Source organism: Capra hircus, chromosome 7 (assembly GCF_001704415.2).
Source record: "Capra hircus breed San Clemente chromosome 7, ASM170441v1, whole genome shotgun sequence".
NCBI lineage: Eukaryota > Metazoa > Chordata > Mammalia > Artiodactyla > Bovidae > Capra > Capra hircus.
In genome coordinates, this window is record NC_030814.1 from 99599256 (window position 1) to 99623584 (window position 24329).

A 24329-nucleotide genomic window follows, 5' to 3' on the forward strand; every position below is an offset into this window, starting at 1 on the left:
CTCCTCAGTCAAAAGTTTTGTTTTCTTCTATTTCAAAATTCTTCAAACTTTGTATATGAAATTTTTGGACATGCTCATTTTTTTTTTATGGAGTAACATGAGGAAGAATTTCTTCTTAAATGACATATATCATCCCAAGTAATTTTTGCCTTGTTTTCCTGAAAGAATAGTCATGAGATGAATTACTGGTATTAAAAAAGTACAAGTGAAATCTAATTCAATTTACATAATTTTATAAGAGGGTTGATTGAATCATGGAGTATGGAACTGTGGATAAGGAGCATTGATTGCAATGTTATAGGCAGATTTTCAATTGCATAGGGTGTCATTGCCCCAAGCCCTGCATTACTCGAGTCAACTCTTTATATATGTATATGTATGTGTATCTCACGATCAAATGTGACTCACTAGAGAACTTGACCACCTATTCAGCCATGTGATTCAGGTCACAATTTATGCAACCAAACACATCTTCCAATCTACTGCTTAACAGAGAGGAAACTGCAATGGAGTACTTTTTAACACCATTTTCTGTAATAAAATTCTAAGGCAGGAATGTTGAATGCTATCTTTAAATATCAGAATGAATGCATAGAATGAGAACATTATTATAATCACCCTCAATTCTGTACAATTTTATATTTTACTCAGTTATTGCTGAATAACCACTCACCCTAATAGTAAAAGTTTGAATGTAATGCCTTTATTATCAAGTGAGATTTAATATTGAATTGTTCTGATCTCTTCTGGGCTCCTCATAAGTCTACATCCTCATAAGTCTACTTGTAATTTTATATGTTACAGCTCTACAAAAGCTCATCCAGGAGGTTGTATGCAGCCATGTGGCGATTCTTTCTTCACTAATATATGATAGTCTACTCCACTTATGTATGTATTTTAATCTTGCAACTTGTGGGAAAAATAGTTAATCATTGGTGATGTCAGCATCATGGTGGCAGAAGACGCCCCCTGTGTCTCACCTCTTCAATCTACAACTAGTAAAACATCCATAACTAAACAAAGTTTTTCTACCTAACATGTCAGGGCACCAGAGATACACACTGTTGTACCATCTGAAGGTGAATGGATTTTTCACCTAGAGGAGATGGAACTGGAAGAACAACAGGCAGTGATCCTGGTCTCAGCCGCAGAGCTGAGGCAGCTGAGCCCATTGACCCAGAGGGAACCGGTAGCATCAGTGGAGGTGGTGCACAGGACCCTGGCCTCCTGGATGCAGCAACATCAAAAGCCGCAGAGAGCCAGGTAGAACAGATGGTGTAGCCCTGAACCTTTGTCACCCTGGATGCAGCAAAAGAGCCACCATTTTCAGGATTCCCCCAGCAAAGATGATGGCAAAGAAGAATGTTATAGGCAGCCAGAAAAAAGCAACCTACAAAGGTATCATTAGGCTACGAGCAAATTTCTCATCAGGTCAATGAAATATCATACTTATAATATTGTTATACAAAAACTGTCAACCAAAATACTCTATCCAGAAAAGTTATTCTTCAGATATGAAAGAAAGTAAGATTATCTCACAGATAAAGAAAAACTGTGGGAGTTCAACACCCAGAACTATGTTTTAAGCAGTATTGAAATGCTCTCTTCTATATAAAATGAAAAACGAAAGTACTGGAAGACTGAATAAGGTGATAGATAGAATCAAGAAATTGAAACTATATATCAGACAAGGTTGTTAACAATTACAGTACAATGCTTAAAGGAAAAAGCATTAAAATCACTGTAGCTACTATTGGTAACAATCACAAAATGAAGAAGAATGTTTTTTGAACCCGACAACTTCAGGGAAAAGAATGCAATTGAATGACTCTATCACATTACATACAAAGATAAACTTGACCTAGGTTAAAGACTTAAATGTGAGGTCTAAAACATTAAAAATCATAGAATAAAACATAGGCAGTAACACCTTAACTTCAGTTTTAGAAATATTTGGGGGGGGGGAGTATATTTCCCCAGGCAAGAAAAATAAAAGTAAAAATAAACAGAACTATGTCAAACAAAAAAAGCTCTGCTGTGAAGGAAACCAGCCACAAAACTAAAAGGAAACCTACTCATGGGAAAAGGTATTTGCACATTATACACCCAATAAGGGACTACTATTCAAAAAAATAATTCAGCTAACTTAATTAAAAACATAAACAACCAAATTAAAGATCAGGTAAAGGACCTTCAGTAGACTTTTTCCCTCCCAAGGAATACATACAGAGGTCAACAGGCTAATGAAAAGAGGTTTGACATCTTCAGAGAACTGGAAATCAAAACCACAGTGAAATACATTTCTCACTGGTCAGAATGGCTATTGTTAAAGAGACAAAAATCAACAAACACTGGTAAGGACCACATGGGACCAGGAAATGATACCCAAATTCACAATTTCTTCCTCTCGAATAGCAGAGGAATCAAAACTGCAGTCCCTCATTTTGAGAGTTTCCTGTCCATGTACCTGATCACTGTGTTTGAAAACCTGCTTATCTTGAGACTTCCCTGATGGTTCAGGGGCCAAGACTCCACACTCCCAATGCAGGGGCTCAAGGTTCGATTTCTGATTGGGAAACTAGATCCCACAGGTCACAACTAAAAATCTCACATGTTGCAGTGAAGATCTCATACACCACGACTGTGACCCTGTGCAGCCAAATAAATTAAAAGACAAAAACTGCTCATCATCCTGGCCACTGTCTCTGACTCTTACTGCTGCACACCCATGTAATCATTCTTGTCCAATCTGTTCTTTTAGATATGTTTCACCTTAACCACCATCCCAAAGAAGGCAAAGTCATGACCTATAACTATACATTCACCCACTGTATGTAGATTTGGACAACATTTTCCTGACCACAAAGGCCTATGAGCACTCCATGGCCATCCGTCAACCCTGGCACTCTTCTATAACCCTGAGCCTTCTGCTCTGTGGATTGCTGGTTCTGGTTTTTAATTCATGAATGTCCTGTATTCCTGGCTACAAAGATGAATAGGATCACAACTGTCCTTCTGTACAACTTTGGAAATCCTCCACTTTTCTTGTGAAATCAAACAGGATGTCCAATCTGCCAATTGTGATACCTTTCTTAGTGACATGGTGATATATTTTGAAACTGTAATATTCCTGAGTGGTGATCTCTTGCCTGAGATCCTTTATCCATATTCTAAGAAAGTTTCCTCTATACGTGTGATGCCATCAACTTGGGAGAAGTATGAGGTGCTTTTCACCTGTCCCTCTTACCTCTCAGTTGTATACTTGCTTTATTGTATGAGCTTTGCTTGTATCTCAGCCTTGCTGCTCCACAAACCCTTCTGCTCAGAGTTAAGTGAATTTGCCTCAACGATGTTCACTGTGTCCACACCCATGTTGAACCCCTTCAGATCTGCAGTCTAAGGTACAAAGACATAAAGAAGGCTTTGAAAATATTCTTTGGAATGGCAGGTATAAAAGGACCAACAGCCATAGAATTAAAGAAGTTCCCACTTTTGCATTTGAGCCAAAATTTGATACTTTTTGATCAGAGGGTAGAAGTAAAAATTTCTCACTCCCTCTATTCCCTGAAATTTTCATTTTTTTGATTATTCAAATTCTTCATAGCAGTTAAGTAACTCACATTTATAAGTTCTTTCTCTGTCTGATTTATAAACAATTTTCCCCTTTGTCCATTTTTTAAAAATATAAATTTATTTATTTTAATTGGAGGTTAATTACTTTACAATATTGTATTGGTTTTGCCATCTCAAAAATTTTCCCAAACTTGATTCACAATATTTACAATTCCCATTTTTTCATGGGATAACATGGATTTCTTAAGAATTATTTCTTCTCAAATGATACATATCATCCCAAATATTTTTTCTCTTGCATTATTGAAAGAATTGTTATAAGTAATAGTACCACAGTGGGGAAAAAAGCTAAACTTACTAGCCAAGGTATTTTATGTAATTTTATATCAGAGGAAAACTGACTAAGGTTTTCATTTTGCATATACCATTCCTTAATTATTGCCTTATTTGCTTATGTAAATTATTTCCTTAATTACTCTTCTTGACAATGGAGACTTTAACCTATAGTTTGCTTTAGAGGTGGTTATTCAGATTTATTCTTCTCTTTAGGATCCTGTTCTCTTATTTACTGGTGTCCACAGTACCTACCCTAATTACTGGCAAGTGTTAGCCAACTACAGATTTCCAAGTGGAGTTTACACAGAAGAATACATCTGAATACATTCACTTAATATGACCTTTGAGTCAGGGGAAAAAAGTCAATAGGTAGTAAATTTAAACTACACTTTGTATTACTAAGCAAAATATTTCCCTTTCATGCCCTGTATCTATTCACTAAAGTGTGGATTTTTGTGTTCTTGGGAAGACATCCTATTCTCATTAGGGTAAAGGATTTGTTGCTGTGTTTAAAATGATACATTCTGTGCAATCACCTATAAAGCATGTGAAAAACTTTTTCAAAATTTATATATATAAAAGATTTTTGGTGAAGAAGATTAAACTGATTAATGAAAGTGACAGTGTTAGTGACTCAGTCATGTCTGATTCTTTGTGACCCCATGAACTGTAGCCCACCTGTCTCATTGAAATTCTCCAGGCAAGAATACTGGAGTGGGTTGCCATGTCCTCCTGCAGGGGCTCTTCCTGACCCAGGGATCAAACACAAGTCTCCAGCACTGGAGGTAGATTATTTACTGTCTGAGCCACCAGGGAAGCCCAAAACTGTGTATACCTGACTCCAACACAGAACCACTTTCTTGCTACCAAAGCATGATTCACAGACCTGGACCTGCAGCATCAACAACACCTGGGAGCTTGTCAGAAATAGGATCCCTGGGTTGACAAGATACATGGTGAATCAGAGTTTGCATTGAACTAGAAACCTTGGTGATTTGTATGTACAGTGGATTTAGAAACATTTTGATCTAGGATAGGGATTCTCACCATCTTACTATTGATTTGTAACACGATAATTGTTTATATTGGGTGCTGTTCAGTTCAGTTCTGTCGCTCAGTCATGTCCGACTCTTTGTGACCCATGGACTGCAGCACACCAGGCTTCCCTGTCCCTTACCATCTCCTGGAGCTTGCTCAAACTCATGTCCGTCGAGTCAGTGACACCATCCAGCCATCTCATCCTCTGTTGTTCCCTTCTCCTCCTGTCTTCAATCTTTCTATCATCAGCATCTTTTCCAATGAGTCAGTTCTTCGCATAAAGTGGACAAAGTATTGGAGTTTCAGCTTCAGCATCAGTCCTCCCAATGAATATTCAGGACTGACTTCCTTTAGGATGGACTGGTTGGACCTTCTTGGAGTCCAAGGGACTCTCAAGAGTCTTCTCCAACTAATGCTGCTAATGTTCCATGGTTTATAGAACATTAGCAGCATCCTTTCAGATACTGTAAAATAATTCCAAGGACTGTTCTCAAATTTAATCACTGCCCCAGAGTTCCAGAACTGAGGGATTCCAGTCAGACTCCATCCCTTACGTGGTTCATACTTTTGAGTAAAACATGAAATCCCACTGAGTCCTATTTCGACAATGAAAAATGATGCTCATAAAAGCACTATTTCATAGAATACACTGGTTTTAAAATTAAATTTGACAATCTTTATAATATGCAAGGGCTTTTGTGGCTCAGATGGGAAAAAAATCTGCCTGTAAGCAGGAGATCTGGGTTCAATCCCTGGGTCAGGATGACCCCCTGTAAAGGGAATGGCAGCTCAAATATTCTTACCTGGGAAATCCCATGGACAGGGGAGCCTGGTGAGCTACAGTCCATGGGGTCACAAAGAGTCAGACATGATTGAGCGACTAAGACACACATACATATAATCTGATAATCTAGTTTATGGGGCATAATAATAGCTCAGTATATCTTTTATAATTGCAAATGTTTTGTACTGAGTACTAAAAGACAGCTCTGAACTTGTGATGTAAGTAGAAAACTCTCAATTAGCTTGGAAAAACCATCATGAATCCAGGGAATATAATACCCAAGATTTTATACTAAAGGAGAAAAGTTATCCCCCTTTTTGAAGAGAAGGATAGTTATTTCCAGAAACTTTGGTGATTGTGTCCCCACCACAAAACAAAGATTTGAAGACACATGTGACCTATTTAAGAAAAATCTTCAATATTATACTTTTGAGAAAATTTGAACTCAAGAATGTGATGAGGTCCTAGGAGGCTTAGAGCTTTGGAATCAGGAGAATTACTGGAGAGGAGTAGTAAAAACTGAATTTACCTAACTTATAAAGCAGTCTCCTAGGAACAGAGAATCAGCAGGAAAAAGAAAAAAATCCATTCTGCCCACACCAGTGTCTCCAAGGGAAGTCCTGTACTTAAATAGATTGGAGTCACAGTAGGAAAACATGTTTAATGAGCTGACATAGGAAGATGTAAATAGCCACTCTCTTGCAGTCTCTCAGCCTGTGCCATAGCTGTTTGACTAGGATGTGATCCTTGCTTTTGGAGCTCTATATCTGGTTAGAAGACTTCTTCCCGTTGTCTTGTTTGTGGACAAAACTTTGTTCTGCATCATCAGTCATTTTCCTTCTATGCAGAAAGCTTGCTCTCAGATTCTGCAGGCAGGTGAGTCCAAGAGCTGAACAGACACTTTAGGAGAGAGTGAAAGAGTGCGGAAGCCAGGAACCTGTACCTGAGGTCACCTGAAGACCACTGTAGCATAGCCGAGAGGTCACTGTGGTTGTTTGCTGGCTTTCCTTACCTTAGTGTATATTTATTTATTATCTAAAAAATAAACTAAACATTGCAGTCGGAAATGCAAGTGTTGATGCTGACGATTAAATGGTGTTAATGGAAGTTCAATTAGAAAAAAGAAATGATAGACATAAAATGTTTTCAGTAAAATTAGGCAGTAAGTCTACGAATTGTATTTATTAACGTGCTTAGTCGTTCAGTCATGTGAAGCTCTTTGCAACCCTTTGGACTACAGTCCACCAGGCTCCTCTGTCCAAGGAACTTTTCAGGCAAGAATATTGGAGTGGGTTTCCATTTCCTCCTCCAGGGGATGTTCATGACTCAAAGACTGAACCTGCATCTCCTGTGTCTCCTACACTGCAGGCAGGTTCTTTACCTGCTGAGCCATTAGGGAAGCCCATATTTACCAGCAGGACTAGACAAATAAGGATAAGCCTCAAGGAAAAAAGAAATCTGCTGCTTCATATAAAACATTTCCAACTTTTGTTGTGTCTTGTGTTTCCTGTTTTGAATTGTTACTTTATTCCTTTTTCTTATTTTTCTTTTAGGATATTCAATCTGCAAGTTCTTTCAAATCATAAAGATATCACTGTTTCTGCCCTTGGAAAAGAAAAATTTTGCTTTATTATTTTTCCTGGGCATCAAGGAGATGTCACTGGATTTGGAATGATGCCAAACCAAGGAGGCCTTTCTTCATTGTATTGTCTCAGGGTACATTTGGGCTATTGGATATTTTCTCCCCTAATATTCTTATGTGCATTTAACTTTCCTCTCTATTTTTTTTCTCTTCTCTCTTTCTCATACTCTTAAATGTTTTTTTTTTTTTTAATATAGAGAAGAAAGTGACCATGTAGAAAAAGAACCCGAAATTTATTGGTCCATTAGAAGTTCATGAACTGGAATTTCTAGGTACCATTTATACATTCTATACAAGAAAGATAATCTGATTTGACCAGCTTGAGAACTCATGGCCCAAGGATGCTGATTATAGGTGAGAAATGCATGGAGTTACACAGCCCAGGAGTTCTTGTTAGTTCCTGTTAATTCACACCTTGTGGATTGAGAACAATTCTCCAAGCAGAGGCATTTGGGCTTATATATAAGGGGACTTATAGTACAGAGGCCAGAATTCAGTCAAATATGGGATAGTACGAAGGATGTCATCTACTTTATTTTTCTTAACATTTAAAGCATTTTATCATTATAGAAATAGTTAAAAGTGGCCTTTTGATACTTTGCATCATGTAAAGGAATTTTCAAATTATTTTTTTAATTTAAATTTATTTATTTTAATTGGAGGCTAGTTACTTTACAATATTGTATTGGTTTTGCCATAATTAATTCACATGAAATTTTTGCAAGAAAATAAAGAATATGTAAGGAGGGATTCTCTGTGGACTGAAGGTTCAGCTGTAGCAGGGAGGCCACCTTGCTCCTCAGCATGCCTGACCCCATCTCTAATCACTCCCCCTCTTTGTTATTCTCTGACCCGCTGGCTTCCTTTTTGGATTTGAACGTGTGGAACCCGCGTCTTCCTCTGACCCTTTGCAGTGGCCGTTCCCTCTGCAGGCACACCCTTCTCCTGATATAGCACTAGATTCTTCCCTCTCTTTCTTGAAGGCTAATGTTCAAATATCTTCTTGTTTGCTTACCTTACCTGAACACTCAGTACAAAATAACACCTCTTACAACTCTCTCCTTCATAACTGGTTTTCTTTTTTCATAGCATCTGTCTCCACCTAACATATTATATAATACTTTATTTGTTCATTATCTCTCAACATCCTTGAATTGTGGGGGATTTGTTTTTGTCATCTCTACTTATTGCTTGGAACATGTTGGCACTCAATATGTATTTCTCAAGTGCATGAAAGCTGTGTAGAATATATGACCTTTCTGTAAATATGTTGAGAATAGAACAAAAATCCCCAGTCACAGATAAATTGGGGGTATAGTAGGTGGTGCTGGTGGTAAAGAACCTGCAGGAGACTTAAGAGACTGGGGTTTAAAGATCCCTGGGTCAGCAATAAAAAAATGGGCCAAAGAACTAAATAGACATTTCTCCAAAGAAGACATAGGGATGGCTGACAAACACATGAAAAGATGCTCAACATCACTCATTATCAGAGAAATGCAAATCAAAACCACAATGAGGTACTATTTCCTGCCAGTCAGAATGGCTGCGATCCGAAAGTCTACAAGCAATAAATGCTGGAGAGGGTGTGGAGAAAAGGGAACCCTCTTACACTGTTGGTGGGAATGCAAACTAGTACAGCCACTATGGCGAACAGTATGTAGATTCCTTAAAAAACTGGAAATAGAACTGCCTTATGACCCAGCAATCCCACTGCTGGGCATGCACACCGTGGAAACCAGAATTGGAAGAGACACGTGTACCCCAATGTTCATCGCAGCACTGTTTATAATAGCCAGGACATGGAAGCAACCTAGATGTCCATCAGCAGATGAATGGATAAGAAAGCTGTGGTACATATACACAATGAAATATTACTCAGCCATTAAAGAGAATACATCTGAATCAGTTCTAATGAGATGGATGAAACTGGAGCCAACTATACAGAGTGAAGTAAGCCAGAAAGAAAAACACCAATACAGTATACTAATGCATATATATGGAATTGAGAATGATGTTAATGATAACCCTGTATGCAAGACAGCAAAAGAGACAGAGATGTATAGAACAGGCTTTTGGACTCTGTGGGAGAGGGAGAAGGTGGGATGATTTGGGAGAATGGCATTGAAACATCTATAATATCATATATGAAACAAATCGCCAGTCCAAGTTTGATGCATGATACTGGATGCTTGGAGCTAGTGCACTGGGATGACCCAGAGGGATGGTACGAGGAGGCAGAAGGGACGGGGGTTCAGGATGGGGAACACGTGTATACCTGTGGCGGATTCATGTTGATGTATGGCAAAACCAATACAATATTGTAAAGTAATTAACCTCCAATTAAAATAAATAAATTTATTTAAATTTATATTAAAAAAGTAAAATAAAGATCCCTGGGTAGGGAAGATCCCCTGGAGGAGGATATGGCAACCCACTCCAGTATTTTTGCCTGGAGAATACCATGGACAGAGGAGCCTCGTAGGCTGCATTCCACGGGGTCTTCACACAAAGTCGGACACAGCTGAAGTGGTTAAGTACACATACCCCCAAAGAGAACTTATCTATACACAAAATAGTAAAATCAGTTTCTTGATGGCACAGTAGATATTGTGGTAGTTCAGATATGTGACTTATGTCCATATGTGTGAAAAGTAATTATGTTATTTTCCTTTCTCCTGGTAGTCAACTCCAGAACATGGAACCAAGGAACAACACACAACATTTTAAATTTCTTCTTCTCAGATTCTCAGAGGCACCAGAACTGCAGCCCCTCATATTTGGGATTTTCCTCTCCATGTACCTGATAACTGTGTTTGGAAACCTGGTAGTCATCCTGGCTGTGTGCTCAGACCCTCAATTCCACACCCCCATGTACTTCTTCGTCTCCAACCTGTCTTTTGTAGACATCTGTCTCACCTCCACCACGATCCCAAAGATGCTGATGAATATTCAGACTGAGAGCAAAGCCATAACCTATGAAGGCTGCATTGCCCAGATGTATTTTTTTTAATATAAATATATTTATTTATTTTGCCTTTATTTTACTTTACTTTATTTTTTAACATAAATTTATTTATTTTAATTGGAGGTTAATTACTTCACAATATACTTTTTGCAACATTACATGACTTCCTGCTGACTGTGATGGCCTATGACCGGTTTGTGGCCATCTGCCACTCCATGCATTACATGGTCATCATGAGCCCTCGGCTCTGTGTACTGCTGTATCTGGAACCCTGGGTAGTGAGTGCCATGTATTTCTTGTTACACAACTTAATGGTGTTGCGATTGTCCTTCTGTCCAGATTTGGAAATTCCCCACTTTTTCTGCAAACTCTATCAGGTGATTCAACTTGCTAGTTCTGATACTTTTCTTAATAACATGATGATCTGTCTTGCAACTTTCCTACTGGGTAGTGGTCCTTTGGCTGGAATCCTTTACTCTTACTCTAAAATAGTTTCTTGCATACGTAGAATCTCATCTGCTCAGGGGAAGTATAAAGCATTTTCCACCTGTGCATCTCACCTCTCAGTTGTCTCCTTGTTTATTGCACGAGCCTAGGATTGAACCTTAGCTCTGCTGCTATCCATAACTCATATTCAAGTGCAATAGCCTCCGTGATGCACACTGTGGTCACACCTATGTTGAACCCCTTCATCTATAGTTTGAGGAACAACAATATAAAGCGGGCTGTGAAGCGTTTCTACTTAAGGCTATGTTAAAAGGGCTAAATTTCTTGGGGGGTGATGGCATGCTACTGTTTCATGGCTTAAAGTCTCTGATTAGGCTATTGCGATTCTCTCATCCTTGTGGATTAAAATTTGCTCCTTCTGTAGCCCTGTAACCTGGAAGGGTTAATTTTGACAACTCTGGATCTGTTTCTCTGGCTTTAACTCCTGTTTTGCTGTTTTTGTTATTACAAGCATACAAAATGGCCTGCCTCAGTGAACCCTGCCCCACTCTTGATGTTTAGGGTCTAAGTTGTGACACATGCTTTGCAACCCCATGGTCTGCAGCATGCCAGGCTTCCCTGTTATGTTCTGTTATGGTGCATGCTGCTGCTGCTGAGTCGCTTCAGTCGTGTCCGACTCTGTGCGATCCCATAGACGGCAGCCCACCAGGCTCCCCCGTCCCTGGGATTCTCCAGGCAAGAACACTGGAGTGGGTTGCCATTTCCTTCTCTAATGCATGAAAGTGAAAAGCAAAAGTGAAGTCGCTCAGTCGTGTCCGACTCTTAGCGACCCCGTGGACTGCAGCCCACCAGGCTCCTCCATCCATGGGATTTTCCAGGCAAGAGTACTGGAGTGGGGTGCCATTGCCTTCTCTGGTTATGGTGCATAACAACATATAAATATCTGTTTTATAATTACAAGCATTTTATAATGAGGGACTAAATGATAGCTCATAACTTCTGATAAAACTGGGAAATATCTTACTGGCTTGGAAAGCTATCACGAATCCAGATAGTATAATGCCCAATTTTTATATTTAAAAAATACACAAAGTTACCTTGTCTTTGATGAAGTGAATAGCAATTTTTAGAGGTTTCAAGGGTTATGCCCCCACCACCAATCAAAGCTTTGAAGACCCATGTGACTCAGTCAAGACAGATTCTCAATATTATACTTTTGAGACAATTTGAACTCAAGGATGTGATGAGGTCCTGGGAGGCTTAGAGCTTTGGAAGCAGGAAAGTTAAAGGAGGAGTGATAAAAACTGAATTCACCTAACTTATAATGCAGTCTCCTAGGAACAGAGAATCAGCCGGATAAAGAGTCCATTCTGTCCAGCCTCATGTCCTTAAGGGAAATCACATACTTAGAGGATGGAGTAACAGAGGATAAACATGCCTAATGAGCTGACACAGGAAGCTGTCAATATATCCTCTGCTGCAGTCCCTCAGCCTGTGCCGCTTTGGTTGGACAGGATGTAGTTGTTGTTTTGCAGACCTAAATATCACTGAGAAACCCATACTTTATCTCTTCTTGTTGTCTTGTAATTAGACACAAGTTGGGGCTGCATCATCAGCTATTTAGGGTAGAATTTGGACTTCCACACCGAAGTCTTCTCTCAAAGTTTCCGAGCAGGTGAGTCTGAGAGCCCCACAGATAATGCAGGAGAGGATTAGTGAGGAGAGAAGCCAAGAACATGTACCTGAGGTCACCTGTAAGGCAATCTAACATACACAGGTAACAGAAATCACTACAGTCTTTTGTTCGCTTTCCTAATAATTTAATGTATCTATTTATAATGGTCAAAAATAAACTTGAACATTGCATTCCAAAATGCAATTGCCTATGTTGACAATTAAATAGTAATAGTGGGAGTTCAATTAAAAGAATAAATGGGAAACATAAAATACTTTTATGAAAAGTAGATCATAAATCCCCAGAGATCAATAATTAACAGGAGTAGACAAATAGGGTAGGTTATATGGAGAAGTAAGGCCATTTTTTAAATTGTAAGATGGTATACACTAGACTATATTTCCACGTGAAGAAGGTAGATCTAGACCAATGAATGCTTGCAAATATTTCCCTGAAATAGCAGAGTATGAAATGTACATGCCCGGATGTCTTTGCTTAACTCTGGGCATTTACATTGAAAAATCTTTATTTCATTGGTGAGAAGAGGTATGCTAATGAGCTTCACTTTGCAATTGCTTTTTAATTTTATTTTCTATTTTTTTTAACACCAAAAGCATTTTGTATTGGGGTATGCCCAGTTAACAATATCGTGATAGTTTCAGACGAATAGTGAAGGGACTCACCTATACATATACATTTATCCATTCCCCTTCAAAACCCCCTCCCATCCAGGCTGACACATAATATTGAGCAGAGTTCCATGTGCTATACAATAGGTTTTCAGTGGTTATCCATTTTAAATATAGCAATGTGTACATGACCTTCCCAAAGTCCTTAACTATCCCTTCCTCCTGGCAACGGTGAGTTTGTTTCTTAAGTCTGTGAGTCTTTTTCTGTTTTGTGAGGCTGAATATAATGTGGGCTTGTTAGCCATTCAGAGTTTATTAAAAAAAAAAGTCCATAGCAATCTGTTGTTTTATATAGCGGTGCCAGTGTCCTGTTATTCCTTTTATATTGTTCTTTGAAACAAAGAATTGTTTCTTTATGCAAAACAGACTGTTTGCCATTTAGTTCTTTTTTTTTTTAATTGCTTTTCTGTTCCCCCCATGATCGCTAAGGTGTAATTTATTTATTTATTTGTTATCTTTTTTTTAAATTTTACTTTATTTTATTTTAGTTCTTTTATATGTGTGTGTACTCAGTCATTTCAGTCATGTCTGACTCTTTGCAACCCCATGCACTGTAGCCCACCAGGCTCCTCTGTTCATGAAATTTCCCAGGCAAGAACACTGGAGTGTGTTGCAATTCTCTCCTCCAGGGGATCTTCCCCATCCTGGAATCTGTCTCCTGTATTGCAGGCCGACTCTTTACCCAGTGATCTACCTGGGAATCCCCCAGTTCTTTAGTTACGTGTGATATATTTGTGGGGATTGTATAGGAGTTTATTATTAATTTTTTGGTCAAATCTATCATTCATAGTGTTCTCTTCATTGGTTTTAAAAAAGAATCTAAGTTGTAGTTGACATATAAAATGTATTTGTTGGTGCTGTACAGCACAATGAATCAATCTTTGTTCATATTGCTAAATGACCACCAGAATAAATCTAGTTAGCATTTGTCAGCATGTGTAGTGCAATTGCAATTTTTTTTGTGATGAGAGCTTTTGGGATCTACTGTTTCTTAGCAACTTTCAAATATGCAATAGAGTATTATTAACTATTAGTCACAGTACTGTACATTATATCCCTTCCATTGCTTTTTATTGTTATTACTACATTAATTTAGCTGCCACTTTAATATTCTCCATGTGTCATTATTTGCTGTAAACAAAACCAAAAATCCTTAGAGGTAACAAATAATCTTTTATATTAATATACGTTCCCAGTGAGTTTTCACATCTCTGCTATTCCTTAATGCTCCATGTGGCCTTGTGACTAAATCCTTTTCTAAAAGTTCATCACCTTTCACCATAATTTGGAAAATATTTATCTTGACCTTCGGACTAAATGTCACCATTATATTAGAAGAGCATATTTGAATTCATCTATCTCTATATGAGATTAAATTATAATTTATATACTGTTTCATTCCCATATTTTAAAAGCACTTTGGTTATAATATTATTTCATTTTTAAGTCTTTGGCAATTTTAATGTTGAATTAATGACCCATGTTGGTATCTCTGAATTAATAATTTTTAATCTTTGTATAAGTTAGCCAGAGATTTTAATTCAATTTTGTTGCATACTCTTTTTTATAAAACATGCTCAGTTCAGTTCAGTTCAGTTGCTCAATCATGTCCGACTAATCTAATTTCATTCTTACTGACATTTTTGTCTATAAGTTCTTAGTTTCCTTTAAATCTTCATGTTCTAAATTATGCACTTAACACATATTCACACATGTTTGCACAAATGTTTGAACATGATCCTGTGTACCTCATAAATGTTCTTTGTGTTTTAGTGAGGTCTTTTTTTCTGCTGTTTATTCCTCTCGTTTAAAAACTCAATAATACTTTAGGAACTTGCTTCCAATTATAAGTCTGCTTCATTATTTTAGTGTCTGTATAACACTTCATGGTGTGGCTATGATACTCACATACATGGGGGTCTGTCACATTATTTTTCAACAAATTACTATTATAGCACAGATTTACAAATATTTGATATTATTTACCTAAAACTGTGCTTCTCAACCAAGGATGATTAATTTCCCCAGGGGACAAATTGAACTTCACCCATAGACTTTTTTCACTATCACACTGGGATGAGGTAGCCGATGGGCAAGGAATATCCTAGAATATTCAGGAAAGATACCACTACAGAGAATGACCTGGCTCAGAATATCCAGTAGTGCAGAGACTGAGGAACCCTGAATTAGAGAATATCTGTTTCTAAATGTTTACAGTTCTTTTCAAGTTGTTTCCCCAATGTACCACACTTCACATTTTTTCTAGGAAAATTAGAGAATACTCTTCTTTTTTGTGTTTATATATATATATATATATATATATATAGATAGATATATATATATGTCAGTCTCAATCTCCCAATTCATCTTATCCCACTTTCCCTTAGTTTCCATATGTTTGTTCTCTCGATGTCTGTCTCTGTTTCTGCCTTGCAAGCAGGTTCATTTGTATATTTTTCTAGATTCATTTTTCCTAAGTATTTTTGATCAAAAATTTTCTGTTTCATAGAGTTTAATGTATCATTCTTTAAAAAAAATATGTATGTATATGAGACTTGAGTTTGATCACTGGGTTGGGAATATCCCCTGGAGAAGTGAATGGCAACCCACTCCAGTAACCTTGCCTGAAAAATTCCATGAACAGAGGAACCTGGTGGGCTATAGTCCATAGGTTCACAGAGTCTCAGTCACTGGACCACCAGAAAAGCCCTCTATATTCTTTTTTTTTTTCTGAATTTATAGCTTTAATTATTTTAGTTTTCTAAGTGCAGATTTTACATGAATTTGTTGTATGTTCATCTGAAATGGACAGTTTACCCTGATTTTTTAAAGCTGTGTTAGATTAAAAACAAAAAAGCTATTTATTTCCTTCCAGAAAAACAGTCATTTATTCCAGCTTTTATTCAACAATTCAGTTTTTCCCAGCTCAATTGAAATGCAACTTTCTTATGTATTAAATGTTCATATCTTATATGATCTAATTCTTAATCATTCAACAAATAATAATGGAGCAACTGCTATGTGCCAAAAAGTTCTAGATACATTATATGTTATAATCACTTAAGTGAAAGTCTTGGCTAAAATAATTATTAATGCATACTGCTCTTGTTCAGTTACTGCTATTGTATATCATGTTTCCATCAGTTTTTGATGTTCCATTTAGTTTTGCTTAATACAATTGTATGAAATCTCCCTATTTAACTGGTTTTATGTTGATTGTCGTCATTGCTTTTAATTGAAATATAATTGATTTAGCAAATTATATTAACTTCAGGTGTACAGCATAGTGATTCAATATTTTTATAGATTATTCCCCATTTACATTGCAAAATATTGGCTACGTTAAAGACATACTGCATATTAAATAATATATACTAGTATATTTCTGTAGTTTTGCCACTAATTTTCATTTAATGACTTTCCATTTTCTTAAATGTGTATGCAGGCATGCTTAGTCTCTTCATTATGTGTGACTCTCTGTGACCCCATGGACTGTAGCCCACCAGGCTCCTCTGTCCATGGGATTCTCCAGAATACTAGAGTGGGTTGCCCATCTTCCCCACCCAGGGACTGAACATGCATCTACTGTGTCTCCTGCATTGCTGGCTAATTCTTTACTGCTGACTCACTGGGGAAGCCCCTGTGCTTGTAAATAAGTACACAAATATTCACATACATTGGGGAAAAACAAAGTGAGGTATGCAGGTGCATCCCCCGCTCATTTGATGGTGGTATATACAGTTGAAGCCTGAGTACAGTATGCAGATGACCACATTTATGGCAGAAAGTGAAGAACTAAAGAGCCTCTTGATGAAAATGAAAGAAGAGAGTGAAAAAGTTGGCTTAAAACTAAGCCTAAGAGAACTAAGATCATGGCATCTGGTCTCATCATTTCATGGCAAATAGATGGGGAAACAATGCAAACAGTAACAGACTTTATTCTTTTGGTCTCCAAAACCACTGCAGATGGTGACTGTTGCCATGAAATTAAAAGACACTCGCTCCTTGGAAGAAAAGTTATGACCAAACTAGACAGCATATTAAAAAGCAGGGACATTATTTTGACAACAAAGGTCCATCTAGTCAAAGCTATCGTTTTTCTAGTCATCATGTATGAATGTGAGAGTTGGACTGCCAAGAAAGCTGAGCATCAAAGAATTGATGCTTTTGAACTGTAGTGTAGGAGAAGACCCTTGAGAGTCCCTTGGACTGCAAGGAGATCCAACCAGTCCATCCTAAAGAAAATCAATCCTTAATATTTATTGGAAGGATTGATGCTGAAGCTGAAACTCCAATACTTTGGCCACCTGATATGAAGAACTGACTCATTTGAAAAGACCCTGATGCTGGGAAAGATTGAAGGCAGGAGGAGAAGGGGACAGCAGAGGATGAAATGGTTGGATGGCATCACCGATTCAATGGACATGAGTTTGAGTATATTCTGGGAGTTGGTGATGGACAGGGAGGCCTGGCATGCTGCAGTCCATGGGGTCACAAAGAGTCGCACATGACTGAGCGACTGAACTGAAATTTTATAGTAAAATAAATATATGCGTGACAAATGAGAAAATCATATGAAAAAAGTTATTCAGTGTAGGAGGATGAATAATCAAAGCATATACATGATTTATAGAGTATGGTCTAGGGAGGGTTTTGAATGCTGGTAAAAGAACAGAACCAGAAGTAGTGTGCCCACTGAACCTATAAAGGAGCGATCAAAGCTCAAAGAACATGAATAACAAAGAAAAGATGCCATATAAGAAAAATGAGGAAGGACTTTGCCTCACCCCCTATTGATACCTATTGAAGTTAATGTCTTGACTGAAATGTAAGTAAGAGCATTTATGTTAGGTTGACACTAATGGTAAACAACTTGCCTGCCAGTGAAGGAGATGTAAAAGATACGGGTTAGATCCCTGCATGGGGAAGATCCCTTGGAGAAGGAAATGACAATCCACTCCAATATTCTTGCCAGGAGAATTCCATGGACAGAGGAGCCTTGCAGGCCACAGTCCATGGAATTGCAAAGAGTCGGACATGACGGAAGTGACTGAACATGCATGCATGCTAGGTTGCTAGTGCTTGCTTGTCTAAAAGGTAATCAGTTACTATTCTATATCTTGGTAGTTACCTACAAGGCATGGAACCACAAAATATTTCAGAAGTTTCAGAATTTCTTCTCATGGAATTTTCAGAGGGACCTGAGCTGCAGCCCCTCGTATTTGGACTTTTTCTGTCCATGTACCTGATCACTGTGTTTGGAAACTTGCTTATCATCCTGGCCACCATCTCAGACTCCCACCTCCACACCCCCATGTACTTCTTCCTCTCCAACCTGTCCTTTGTAGACATTAGCTTCACTTCCACCACTGTCCCAAAGATGCTGTGGAATATCCAGACACAGAACAAATTGATCACCTTTGAAGGCTGCATCATCCAGATGTACTTTTACATACTCTTCGCAAGTTTAGATGACTTTCTCCTGGCTGTGATGGCCTATGACCGGTTTGTGGCCATCTGTCACCCACTGCACTATATGGTCATCATGAGCCCCCGACTCTGCAGTCTCCTGGTTCTGATATCTTGGATCATGGGTGTCATGTACTCCTTGTTACAGAAGTTAATGGTGTTGCGATTGTCCTTCTGTGCAGACTTCAAAATACCCCACTTTTTCTGTGAACTCAATCAAGTCTTACAACTTGCCTGTTCTGACACCTTTCTTAATGACATGGTATTGTATTTTGCAGCTACCTTGCTGGGTGGTGGTCCTTTTGCTGGGATACTTTACTCTTACTCTAAAATAGTTTCTTGCATATGTGGAATCTCATCAGCTGAGGGAAAGTATAAAGCATTTTCCACCTGTGCATCTCACCTCTCTGTTGTCTTTTTGTTTTATTGTTCTGTCCTAGGAGTGCACCTTAACCCTGCTGCTCCCCACAGTTCAAGATCAGGTGCAGCAGCTTCAGTGATGTACACAGTGGTCACACCCATGCTGAACCCCTTTATCTACAGTCTAAGGAATAAAGACATAAAGGGGGCTTTGAAGAGATTCTATGAAATACTAGGTAGAAAAGGCCAACTCTGCTGGGGGAAATGAAGTAACCTTGATGGCATGACTCAAAGCCTCAGAATCAGAAATTGTGATTCTTTGATCATTGCAGAATCAAATTTGCTTCTTTTCATTGTTCCCTGGAATTTTCATTAAAATAATTCCATGTATTGATTTATTAAGCTTACTCTTCAACCTGATACATAGGCTTTTTATTTGTACTTTACTTCAAAATTTTCCTACATTTGGATAAGCAATATTTGGAAATACTCATGTACTTCATGAGAAGACTGAGTTTCTTAAGAAAAATTTATTCTCAAATGACATGTCATTACAAGTAATTTTTCTCTTATTTTTCTAAACAATAGTTATTAGTTTCATTACTCATTTTTGTTTAAAGTAAAGTTGACAACTAAGGTATTTTAAATAACTTTTAATTGGTTACATTGAACATTCAGATATGGAGCTGTGGATACAGAGAGCTGACTATAAAATTATATTTAGATTTTTTACTGCACAGAAGGTCAGTGCCCTTCACTACTATGTTGTTCAGAGTGAACTTTGTATATCAAAATATATACATGACCAAAGGATGGCTCACTGGAGGACTGAAATGCCTATTCAGTCATGTGATTCAAGGTGACATGTTTAGCGCAAACAAGCACACTTTTCATCTTTTCCTGCTTATCTGGAGAGGAAACTTAATGTACCAATTTTTAATATAGTTACCTGAAATAAAATTTAAAGACAGAGTAATCATGAATGCTACCTTTAAATATCAGAATAATTGCATAGTTGAGAAGAAGCCAATTAATATAATTGTCTTCAGTTCTGTTCACTTTTATTTTTGATCAGTTAGCTATTGCTGCATAATAACTCATCTTTGTAGTAGATGCTTTAATATAATGCTTATTAACAAATGAGTTTGTATAGTGTGTGGTTATCCTGATCTTTGTTTGGCTCCTCATGAATCTATACTCACTTGTCATTTTCTACATTGTAATTCTAAAGTCTCAACCATGATGTTGTATACTGTTATACTGGATGTCTTTCTTCACCAATATATGATAGTTAATTCCCTATGTATATATATGTCAATCTCACAGTTTGCAAAAAAATAAATCTATCTTTGATGACAGCAGCATCATGGTAGCACAAGACACTCCCTTTGTCTCTCCCCTTCTATCTCCGATTAATCAGACTTCCATAACTCAGCAAATATTCACCTATCCAATAACCAGGAGTCCAGAGAATCATACAATTTTACATGGTAAATTGGGTTGATTAGAACACACAGAAGAGGTGCATCTAGGGGGAAACAGCAAGAGGCAGTGTCCCTGGTCCCAGCTCAATGGTGGAGGCAGCTGAGTCCATAGACCCACAGCACCTGGAAGCACCAGCGGAGGTGGCGCAGTGAACCTGGCCTTCCAGATGCAGCATTATCTACAATCAAAGGGAATCAGGCAGCAGTGCTGGTGGGACCCTGAACCAGGTGACCCTGGATGATGCAAAATTGCCCACTATCATGGTTCCCTGAGCAGAGTTGCCAGCCACATCAGGGACATTAGCAGCACCAAGGTGCCAGTGACCCCGGAGGTACCAGCAGTGATGACAATGCACCAAGCAATGCCTTTGCTAGGGGCAGTGAAGGACAAAAAAAAAAAAAAGTTTCTTAAAAAATAGCCAGATGAGTGAGTGTATGAGTGCTCACTCAGTCATGTCCAACTCTTTGCCTCCTCCTGGACTGCAGCCCTCCAGGCTCTTCTGTCCATGGAATTTTCCAGGCAAGAATACCGGAGTGGGTTGCATTTCCTACTTTAATAAATGCAACTCAGGTAAAAGAAACAAAAGACTTGTGTTACTGTGTCACCTAACTGAAAAATACAGAAAGGACTCTTGTTACTTGTTGGTTGAATTGTTAGAATCAGAAATGAACAGACCTTTACTTAAATGAAAAAGGTGTTTGTTATTTCAAATGCACTGCCAGAGGAGCTACTCATTGGGCACCATGAAAAACCGCAGTAACACAGAATCACACAAAGAAAATGACAATTTTCCAGAAACCAATCTTAACACCATAGAAGATTGTGATCAAGCCAGTGGAAAACTAAAATAGTGTCATGGAGAAACTCAGGAAGCTATAGGAACACTCACAAAAACACTTAAAGTCATAAATTTAAAAAATGAAAATAAGAAACAATTTTCAAAGAGAAGAAAACTCTTAAACATAACCAAACAGACATACTGGAGTTGAAGAAATCTATAAATGAGCTGAAAGATGTATTAGAAAGCACTAAAAGTTGAGCAGATCATATGGTGAAGAGAAATAGTGACCTCAAAGTTAGAATGACTTAGGAATAAGAGAACTGCTTTTCTTTTTTTAATGAAGAGACTCTACAAGAATTATAGGACTCCATTAGAAGAGGTAAGAAGTATATTGAGTATCTTAAAAGGAAAAGAGAGTGTGAGAGAAAGAAAAGATGCTATTTAAAGAAATAATAGCTGAGATCTTTCCCAGAATAGGGAATAAATAACAGGTGGAATATAATAGATGGTCCAACTTATCAATTATAATGACATTAATAATATGTCATTATTTCTTAATGACATAAGGATATATTTTGAAGCTGTATTCATGGGTGGTGATCCCTTATGATCCTTTATTCATACCCTAAGATTTCCCCAGGTGGAGCTAGTGGTAAGGAACCTGCCTGCCAATGCTGGAGACTTAAGAGATACAGGTTTGATCCCTCAGTCAGGAAGATCCCTTGGAGAAGGAAATGGCAACCTACTCCAGTATTCTTGTCTAGAGAATCCCATGAACAGAGAAGCCTGGTAGGCTACAGTCCATAGGGTTGCAAAGAACCAGACATGACTGAAGTGACTTATTGCACAAGTATGCACCCATCTGTGTGTCTCACCTCTCAATTTTCTCCTTATTTACTCTAACAGTCTAGAACTGTACCTTTGCTCTGCTGGTATCCATAGCTCACAGTCAAGTGCAACAGCCTCAGTGATGTTCACTGTGGTTACACCTGTGCTGAACCATTTCCTCTTAGTCTAAGGTATGAAGATATAAAGAAAGCCTTGAAAAGATTCTTCGGGATGGCAGTAATAGAAGGATTAATTGTCATAGGGTTAAAGAAGTCCTCATTTTTAGCAAACTGCAAAGCATTTGAGCCAGAATTTCATATTCTTTGATCAGCGTGTGAACATAGAATTGTTCTGTATCTTTATTTCCTGAATTTTCATTTCTTTGATTCAACTTCTTTATACCATTGAAGTAATTCACATTGCTGTTTCCTTCTCTGTCTGATTTATAAACAATTTTCCCCTTCTTTCATTTTCTACTTTCTCAAAGCTTTCCAAACTTGATTTAAAATATCTCATGGAACAACAAACTAGTTCCAAATAGGAAAAGGAGTATGTCAAGGCTGCATATTGTCACCCTGCTTATTTAACTTCTATGCAGAGTACATAATGAGAAACGCTGGGCTGGAAGAAGCACAATCTGGAATCAAGATTGCCGGGAGAAATATCCATAACCTCAGATATGCAGATGACACCACCCTTATGGCAGAAAGTGAAGAGGAACTAAAAAGCCTCTTGATGAAAGTGGAGAGTGACAAAGCTGGCTTAAATCTCAACATTCAGAATACGAAGATCATGACATCCAGTCCCATCACTTCATGGCAAATAGATGGGGAAACAGTGGAAACAGTATCAGACTTTATTTTTTGGGGCTCCAAAATCACTACAGATGGTGACTGCAGCCAGGAAATTAAAAGATGCTTACCCCTTGGAAGAAAAGATATGACCAACCTAGATAGCATATTCAAAAGCAGAGACATTACTTTGCCAACTAAGGTCCGTCTAGTCAGGCTATGGTTTTTCCAGTGGTCATGTATGGATGTGAGAGTTGGACTGTGAAGAAAGATGAGTGCGGAAGAATTGATGCTTTTGAACTGTGGTGTTGGAGAAGACTCTTGAGAGTCCCTTGGACTTCAAGGAGATCCAACCAGTCCATTCTGAAAGAGATCAGCCCTGGAATTTCTTTGGAAGGAATGATGCTAAAGCTGAAACTTCAGTACTTTGGCCACCTCATGTGAAGAGTTGACTCATTGGAAAAGACTCTGATGCTGGGAGGGATTGGCGGCAGGAGGAGAAGGGGATGACAGAGGATGAGATGGCTAGATGGCATCACTGACTCGATGGGCGTGAGTCTGAGTGAACTCGGGGAGTTGGTGATGGACAGGGAGGCCTGGCGTGCTGCGATTCATGGGGTCACAAAGAGTCGGACACGACTGAGTGACTGAACTGAAATGAACTGAACTGAATGCTTATTTATTTCATAAGGTAGCATGGATTTCTTAAGAATAATTTCTGCTCAGATGACATATATCATCCCAAATATTTTTGCTTTTGTGCTACCGAAAGATTGTAGTAAACAATAGGACTACTGTGGGAAAACTATTTTTATTATTAGCCAAGGTATTTCATATGAGCTTATAAGAGAGGATATCTGAGACTACAGCTTTTCATTTTGTGTACCACATTCTTTTGAAAATCATTGTCATAACTGTCCTTGAAAATGGAGACTTGAACCTGCAATGTGTTTTATAGGTGATTATCCAGTCTTATTCTTCTTTTGGATCCTGTTCTCTTATTCAGCATTGTCCACAGTGCCTACCTTACTGACAAATGATAATCCACTACAGGTTTCCAAGTGAAGTCTACACAACAGCACATGTTTGAGTACATTCACTTCATATGCCCTTTGAGTCAGAGGAAAAATGTCAAAAGGATGAAAAGTTAAACTACATTTTTTATTACTAAGCAAAATATTTTATTTTCATGCTCTATACCTTTTCAATGAAGTATCAGTTTTGGTGTCCATGTGAAAGTCTTGTTTTCATTAAGGTCAAGCAGTTGTTGGTGTGTTTATGATGACAAATTATGTGTAATCACCTATAAGTGACTCCCACTCTGGTGGCTTAGTGGTAAAGAATCTGCCTGCAATGCAGAAGACCTGGGTTCAATCCCTGGGTTGGGAAGATCCCCTGGAGAAGAAAATGGCTACCCACTCCATTTTTGTTGCCTGGGAAATCCTATGGATGGAGGAGCCTGGCAG

The 24329-nt window shown here is 38.1% G+C and overlaps 1 protein-coding gene and 1 pseudogene across 1 annotated transcript; both read left to right on the plus strand.

Moving 5' to 3' along the window:
- Window positions 1084–11095, plus strand: LOC102185552 (annotated as a pseudogene).
- On the plus strand, window positions 18290–19246 carry LOC102185824 (olfactory receptor-like protein OLF4). Its single transcript, XM_005701325.2, has one exon. It carries the CDS (start codon window positions 18290–18292, stop codon window positions 19244–19246), a length of 957 nt encoding a protein of 318 aa, XP_005701382.1.